The sequence below is a fragment of the Pundamilia nyererei genome, unplaced genomic scaffold (genome assembly GCF_000239375.1).
Source record: "Pundamilia nyererei isolate P.nyererei 1_Seehausen unplaced genomic scaffold, PunNye1.0 scaffold00062, whole genome shotgun sequence".
In the NCBI taxonomy this organism is placed as follows: Eukaryota; Metazoa; Chordata; class Actinopteri; order Cichliformes; family Cichlidae; genus Pundamilia; species Pundamilia nyererei.
Window position 1 is genome coordinate 2366158 of NW_005187463.1, and position 8914 is coordinate 2375071.

At 41.6% G+C, this 8914-nt stretch overlaps 1 protein-coding gene across 1 annotated transcript in view; it reads left to right on the plus strand.

Annotated features, from left to right (window-relative positions):
* Positions 1–1883, plus strand: part of ttc7a (tetratricopeptide repeat domain 7A) — a 62640-nt gene extending 60757 nt beyond the window's left edge. The window contains exon 21 of the mRNA XM_005735165.1: positions 607–1883. Within this exon, the coding sequence (XP_005735222.1) occupies positions 607–825 (219 nt within the window). The 3' untranslated portion in view covers positions 826–1883. The remainder of the gene's footprint in view (positions 1–606) is intronic.
* Positions 1884–8914: the final 7031 nt, after the last annotated feature.

The window sequence follows — 8914 nt, forward strand, 5'->3', positions numbered from 1 at the left end:
GCATTTAAAAAAATAGCTGCAAAAACTTTGTTGTTTGCCAAACTGAGTTACTTTTTTGAAGAAGTAACTATATAATTAATTGCCCAACATTGGTCATCATATACTGTATTTTGCAGACAGAGAGTTACAGGACTCTCTCCCAGACCACAGACTCATACTCATAATACAAGTCAGAGCTTTATAAAAAAAAAATTATAAAAAAAAGTAAGTTGTGTTTTTACTTCCAATAGTGTTAACATACTACACAGTTCATGAACAAGATTTATTTATTAATTTTTATTGTAAGTGGGCTAAAGCAGTTAATTAAAAGTAGTCTAACATAAATGTAAGTGCACACGTCTGATGTCGCTCACATTGGTCAAAGGGATCGCTCAGGGAGTTTGTGTGTTCGCTCAGACACGTGAAAAATTAGAGGGAACATTGCTCGTTAGTTACTTTTTTCCCCAAAGGTTTTAGAAAAATCCAGTTTTTGTTTTCTAAGCAGGACACTTCTTTCTGTGCATAGAGAGTTTTAAGGTTTTGAAAAGAACTTATGAAGTGTGACATTAATGCACGTAAATGTAAAACAATTTTTTCCTGCACCTCTCCATCATTCTGTTCATTTAGGGCCGTCTGCTGGTGAAAACTGGGCGTGTCCACCTAGGCGAGAAGGTTCTGCGTGATGCGGTTCAGATCCACAGCACCTCCCACGAAGCGTGGAGTGGACTGGGTGAAGCTCTTCAGTCTCGGGATTGCAACCAGGCCCCCGACTGCTTCTTGACAGCCCTGGAGTTGGAGGCCTCCAGTCCCGTCCGTCCCTTCACTGTCATCCCCAGAGAGCTCTGAGATGACGGCCTTGCAGTGGCATGGAGGTTTGGGTTGGGGTGAAGATTTTGGCTAAAATCTAATGATGAGCTGACGAAAAGACAATGGAAACATGAGCTTTAAATCAAAAGTTAGTTTTGGGTATTGGGTCTGTTTTCTTGCTGTTGGGGAGAACAGACTGGTATCACTCATGTATTTACAATATTTGAAGACAAAATAAAATAAAATAGTATCTATTTCCCCAACTAGTTGGCAAGTGGTTGCTGTAAGTGGCTGGTGGTTGCAAGCATCTAATTTGATTCAAAGAGGTAAATTATGCAGCATGGAAGACCTTGATTTGACTGATTTGGTTGCTACCAGGTTGCCACAGTCAGGTTTGTAGTTTGAAAACTTGTCTGCAAACACTTGCCGAGTGGAAGTGAAACTGAAAAGTTCAACACAAATAAGAAGATCGAGACTGCCCGAAGTCGAAGTAAAAGTTGTGTCTTTCATGCAAATTACAAACAACCCGGACAAGATAATGATGACAATCAGGTTTTTGGTGCAGCAGCCTCCAGCAGCCACTTGCCAACTGGGGCTTTGCAGGACTATGTTAATTATCAATTGTGGGAAAGGTAAGACTTTTTTCAACCAAAAGAAAAAACCAAGTTGACCAAGTAAGTGCACTTGGTCTGGAGAATTCCCAGTTAACCAAAAAAAAAAAAAAAGAAAGACCTCCAGCATAACCAGTCTCAGGAAGGGTGCTTCCATCCCTGTGTGCTGCAGTGTGCTGCAGGTCACTAAATTGAAGACATAAGTTTTCATTTTCTGAAAAATATTTATTTTTATTTATTTTGCTGTTTTGGACTGAACTAGGTGAGCTGTCTCCTCGTGTTTCATATTTTTCTTAAGCGTGACTTCAGGTTTAAGGGACAGAGGTTTGAGTGGTATTTATTTACTCATCTAACTCTAAGTTTGTTTTCCAAAATTTTAGCCATTCCTTCATCAAGTATATTTTAAAGAACAAACCGTTTAACAAATCACTTTTACCTCAACTTGAAAAAGTAATTAATCTCAGCAACTTTCTTTGTTTCTTTGATAATCCAATTGTTCAGTCTGACGTCACTAGCCGTGTCTGGGCCTAAACTCCGCTGCAGGTCCATATATCAAACGATCACTGTGGCATTACTGAGAGTTGAAAAACTGTCTAAAGTCTTTCATCTTTAATAAAATGATCAGCGTTCTGCTCTACCAGGTGTAACAATTGAGTTTAACATCCAGGCATCCATGAAAACGGAATTTATGACATTTAACGGAGTTAGAAGTTAGCAGGGAGTTAGCTCGCTAGCTTCTATCTAAATACAATATAGCATGTCCTGACTGCGGGGTTTTGGAAACAAATTAAAACGTACAGCTCTGCTATCACTTCCAGCATAAATGAAGACAGAAAACTAAACAGCAGTGACGTTTGTAGGGTTACTGAAGTTGGGCTAGCTGGTATATAATGATGTGCTACGTGACCGCTAGCGACACAGCTAGGTTAGCATAATATAAACAAGCTAACTTTTTTTCCCACTCGATAAAAGTTAACGTGAGTGTTCTCGGTGGTCAGGAACAAATGTAATCGCATGGCAGGATGCTGTAAAAGGACCAAACTTCAGCCAGGAGAACAACTGAGATAATCCATCCACAATACGAGGTTAGTCATTCATATACTGCTGCATGGGCTGGGCTGTAGTTACATCCTAAGGTTTTAAAAACTGAGCTTAAATAAATGATTAGTGGTAATAAAAGCCGAGGGAGGTCAACAGTGATCACTGACTGTTTTAGGAGCTTTTTGAGATCAAATAGAAGAAAATACATAACATTAAACATGTTAACAACACAAAAGCCATATTAAACGCAGACTACTTTAGGCCCGGAAGTAGGATTCGTCGCATCATCACTGAACAACCGGATTATCAGTTTAATAGCTCCATAGTGTTAGAAGCTAGCAATGTGAACATTGCTAGCTTCTAACACCACCAATTGTATTAATGCAGTTTGTGCGGATAAAGAAAGAGAGGGCTTTAGTTCTTTGCATATAAAAAACGGCTGTATAGAAAGTTAATATTTTAGCATAAGTAGCGTTCTGTTGTAAATCACCTATGGAGTCTATGGAGGGATATTTTTAATGATCGCAATCACCGGGTTCATAAATTCAGAGATGTGCCAGTTACATCTTGACATAAAAAGCATGTTGTTGTGTTCTGATACATGTGGCAGTGCAGATAGGTGGATATTGTACATGCTGTTTATCACAGCAGCAGCTCCACTTCATTATTATTTGGACCTTTGATGTATTTTTGATGATGGCCTTGACTGGTGTAGCTTTTTATGCACGCATGCAGGCACAAACACTCCCTCCTGCTCATCTTCAAAAGAACCAGCATGAACACGTCATTCCATATGGCATCATTATATGTGTGTACATGATGTATTTTAATACATGTGTATCTGCTCCCTCTGAATGATCCCTCTGGGATGTTAGCAATCTTCTGTTTGTACGGTACAGTAGGCCCTCATCCATACACATATGCATGGGTGTGTGTGTGTGTGTGTTTTGGGGGGTGGGGGTGGGGGTGGGAGTGGGGGGGGTGCTTGACTCATCTGTTCATAATGCCGTCCATTATAAACAACAATGGCTTTTAAAAATCACTGCTGGATTTTGTATCTTCACCTGCCTTGTCACTTGTGACTAATGGGCATCACTTCCGAGTGCCTAACCACATAAATGTGAGCAGTGGGACTGGGCTGCTGGCTTATGTAATACTGCCAGCACAGTTTTCTGCCTCCAAACTCCCTCCTCCTTTCCCTCCCTCTTTCTATTGCTCTCTCTTGCTCTCTCTCGCTCCCGCTAACCCTCTATGTCTCTTGCCCTCTCCCAGCTTGGCTGATGTGATGTGATGTGGCTTCGTTGCCTAGCAGCCATCCCCTTGTTTGAGTAACTGGGGAAGTGGAGAGAGATCTGGTCCTCTGAACAGCATACATATACAGTGGGAAGACACAAACAGTCACTACACACACACACACATACACGACGTGTGGTTTTACAAGTTTGACAGTGTCTGTTTGATGTCTGCTGCTACCATGTGAGGAATGAACCAGCTATAATCAATGTCTCAGGCTGGTGTAAATTGATTTGTGTTATGGGAAGAGTCCCTGGCTTTGCTTTTAGAGAAAAAAAAAAGCCGTCTGTTTTTCTCCCTCCCTGCAGCGTTGCAAGCACCAATCTCTACCTTCCCTGTATTCTTTTTTTTTTAAAAGAACCGCCCACGCCCCGATCGCTCTTGGCATGAAAATCCCTCATTCATCAATACTTCGATTTTTGGACATGGAGGTTATCTATCACTATCGCCTCTTTTCTGCCATCGGAATAGTCTATTTTTACTCTTTCTCCCTCCTCACTCACCGACTCTCCCTTGTTCCGTCCTCTCCTCATTAGCACCGTGTGAGACACCTACACAGGGGCTTCGGGAGATGAATGGTCTAATCCTCAAGGGGAAGGAGTGAAGTATTACATGGTGCACAAAGATACACACATACTCTGACAATGAGAGACATGCGATGAAGTCATTTTGAGGTACAGCACAAGTATATATGCTTAAACATATAGTATACACACACATGTACACACATTCATACTTACACTGTCACTGTGATGCCACCCATGCACATCACTCTGGTGTCACTTTCATACCTGAGCAACACACCCTCCACACCTCATGATAAACAAATGTACATGAACCGCGGTGACCGTTTTGGGGGAGGTTTCTATGCAAGCGTGGTATTCAGGTCATCAACGTGGATGCCAACCCGGCAGGGGCACATGGAGGGCACGGGCTGGGCGGTGCTGCTGCTGCGGGGCGCCAACAAGGAAACCGTAAACCATCACTGTGATGACCAAACAAGGCTGGGGAGTCATGGATGGGTGAGGGGTGTGATGGAGGTTATAAGGATCAGATGTGGTTTCATAATCTCATTTATTAATAAAATGACAGATGCGTCGGAGTTGATCCCCAAGGGGAAAATGTGTTCGAGCATTTTCAGTGTTCACGCGTTGACATAAGAATGTATTCAAAATGCTGTAAAAATCATTTGTAAAATAAAAATGAAAATGTTTTGATGATTGAGATGAATTTTCAGTTAAAAAACACTAACAAAAAACCTCAATAAATGTTTGCCTGTAGTTTTACTATGAGTTACACTATGGTGCTGTTAATAGCTTCAAATTAGCATCTGCCTGAATCAATATACTTTTGGCTATAATGAAAATGTATCATCATAAAATCCACAAGTGTCATTTTCAAAGGTTGGCTAAAAGGCAAGGCAAGTTTATTTGTATAGCACAATTTAACAACAAGGTGATTCAAAGTGCTTTACAGAGACATTAGAAACACAAACAAATAAAAATCATGATTTAAAATTTATTAAAACAAGCAAACAAACTAACTAACTAATTAACAAACAAACAAACAAAACAGTATATAAAATCAAAACAGATAAAATCAGAACAGTAGATAAAATCAGTAGTTAAAATGTAAGTTTTGAAATTTAAGCTTAAGTGCGGATTTGGTGCTTTATTCAAATACAGCTGAGAACAGGAGAGTCTTCAACCTGGATTTAAATAAACTGAGTGTTTCAGCTGATCTGAGGCTTTCTGGGAGTTTGTTCCAGATATAAGGAGCATAAAAGCTGAATGCAGCTTCTCCGTGTCTGGTTCTGACTCTGGGAACTGATAAAAGACCGGATCCAGATGACCTGAGGGATCTGGAAGGTTCATACTGGGTCAGGAGGTCACTGATGTATTTTGGTCCTAAACCATTCAGAGCTTTATAGACCAGCATCAGAACTTTAAAGTCTATCCTCTGACGGACAGGCAGCCAGTGTAAAGACCTCAGAGCTGGACTGATGTGGTCCACTTTTTTGGACTTAGTGAGGTCTTAAAAGACATATCTAACATATCTAACATTTTTTCTCATGACTGCGTGCTTTCTGCAGACTTACTGTACTAGCTAGTAGGCAGTTAGCTTGACCTAGCATAAAGTTTAAGCTAATAGAGGAAAAGGATTTTTTTTCTAAAGGTAAGTAAATCTGTTTACTGTAACTTCAAAAGGTCGATATTTAACACAATGTGTAAAGTCCAAAGTTGTGGAATTTATGCCATTTTTTTTAATAATGCAAAATAGATTTTTGTACTAAGCTATGCTAGCCTTAAATTTACATTTAACAAACAGATATCAGAGCTATATTTACTTTAGTGCCATTCCACAATTCTGACTCTTATGTTACAATTCCCAGTGTTACAGCCTGACAAAAAGTGTTTACAGGTTGGTATACAAGACATTTTTTGCCACTGCTGATAGACGGATGCCAACACTGTTAGCTAGCTATGGATACAAGTTGCTAACCTTTCTAGTATTATTAACCTAGCACCTTCCTGTGTGAATAAGGTGAGTTGCAGCTCTGAAAGAATCTACATGCACCATCTAAAATCCTTTGCCAGACACTAGAATATCTGATATACCTGCTTATTGATATAAAATAGGTGTTATATTACTCTCACATTGTTGCCATCCTGCTGCCAGCCTCCTTTTTTGGACATGCTCTGGCACTCATTTTTATGAGGCTGAAATTTTCAAGCAAGCAGGCCCAATAACGCCACAGTAAACAGCAGCCTGGCCAGCAGTTTGTTGTCTTCCATCAATCGCCAGATCCAAAACTTGATAGCCCTCCAGCGCTGTTGGTCCACGTTCCACACACTGTGCGCCAGCGCCAGCACCATTACCCACTTAAACAATGACCCCCTTGTTCACTAACAGTCGCTCATTGGAGCTGATTAAATTTTTAAATGTCATTTAATAGAAGTGTAATGTACCTCCTTTGTGTCTGTCAGCAGCTTGAGATGGGCGGTGAAAGGATACCTGGTTAACCTCCCGGTGTCGGACCGCCTGCTAAATTCCTTGGTCGTCACCCTTAGTGTAGGGCTGTAGTGTTGAAAGTGAATGAGCCTGAAGCCCTCTGAACATAAACCTGCAAATCTCTTTGTCTATCCCCACTCCTGGTGTTTCAAGGTGATGTGTTATACAGATGGAGCAAGATGGAGCTAGTACTGCAGGGCCATTTTAACTCAACACAATGTCAGTGAATAAACAATGGCTGCACTGTTAAAGGGTTTATTTGTTTGGAGAACTTTAGCTGGGACTTAACAAACCAATAAGAAGTCCCACACCAGTGCTGGATTAGAGTATTTTTAAGTAACCTCACATTCTTTGAAAATTCCAGCGGTCTGCCTTCGTCATCGCTCCGAAGCTGGGTCACATTTTCTCAGCATGTTGTTTGGTGTTAGCTGTTAATTTGACATCCTCAACTCTGGCCCAACGGTGGAGCTGAGTAGCACGGTCAAATCTTGCTGTAAGCTGCCAAAAACACAGATTTATTCCAGACGTTCAGTGATGCGCTGCATTGCTTCCTGAACGGCGACCGGATCTCATTAAGCTGTTCCCAGAAAGAGGAGTCGATGTTTGGGCTGCTTGTACGACTTACCCTGGCACCAGATGTTCTTGTACCCATTAAATGAGAGAATTCCACTGTGCCAGCGCAACTGAAATCATGCTTAAAACACCTTTGCCGCCACATGAAAAACTAGCAGAGGTAAGAAACAAAAAGACGGACAATGTGTTACTTTGATGTTTGTACTCATCATAGATTAAGAAAAATTGATATGTTGGATTATGTTGATTCCCCACGGAGCCTTTAAGAAATGAGTGTGTGTGCACGTGCTCACAGGTTTGCGCATCAGTTTGCAAAGCGCATTTTTAAAAAGCAAAAGATCACAAGCGCGTGTGCATTCGCTGCATTGCATGGATGTGCAAGTGTTTATTTTAATGCACCGTGCATCTACGAGGGTGAGCTTGATTGACAACAGAGGAGCGGGTGCCTGGCTGTGCCTGTGGTCAAGGCAGGCTGTGGGAGGTGGAGGGTGTTAAGTCATCAGTATGAGGCATATGTCAGAGATCAGTGCTGTACTGCGGAGATCATTTAGATGAGAAGGGAGGAAGGGCACCAGGGGTTGACGGAGTCAGAGATTACTGGCGGCTTGGTGCCTTGACCGCAGGCCATTCTGGCTGTTTGTTACACACAAACACGCACACATATCTCTCCTACTGTATCTTCCTTGCAAGTGCTGACCGTGGAGATCCAGCTCTCCAGAGAGTGTATGCAAAGCCCCGTGTTAATAAGATTGCCTTCCACTCTGAGTGGTAGTGTATCCTCTTTTGTCTCTGGAATAATGACAGGGGGAATAAGAGACTGGCCCTTCAACCTCATCAAGCTTTTAAGTGTCAGCAACTGAAGGAAAACAGAGTGTGTGTGTGTGTGTGTGTGTGGGAGGGCTTTAACTGTTGTCTAAGTAGATGTGCTATGATAGTGCTGCACAAGACTTCCATGACCACCGTCCCAAATAGTCATGTCAAGACATAAAACATTCAGCCAGATGCCTCAGAAGTAGCTCGTAACCTCTTCCACAGCAGCTGGCTGAATTGTCAGTGGTGTTTTTTGTTACCTCGCAGATGTTTATTGTCTGCTTGGAATGATAATGTGAAAAATCACTGTGGAAATCCTCCATTTTAACACACTGAACCAGACCTAGTGAATTAGTCCCACTTCATGGACTACAGCAGTGAAAGATGCATTTAAATGGGTGTTTTTCTATAATCATTCGGTCGTTCGGTAAAACAATAAGCTGTAAATGCAACGCTTAGATACAATCAGCTGTACTAAATTGAAATTGTAAGTTCAATTCAATTCAGTTTTATTTGCAAAGAGCAAATTCCCTGAATGAGCTCTGTATTGTAAAATAAAGACTCTACAATATTAGAGAGGGAATCCCAACAAGTACACGACCACTTATGAGCAAGCACTTAGTGACAGTGGGAAGGAAAAACTTCCTTTTAACAGGAAGAAACCTCCAGCAGATCGAGGCTCAGGCAGCGTCAGCCATCTGCCGTGACCAGTTGGTAAAAACAGGGATACCTATGAAACTCTAGTTGTCTGGACCAGCGGTCCCCAACCTTTTTTGCGCTACGGACCC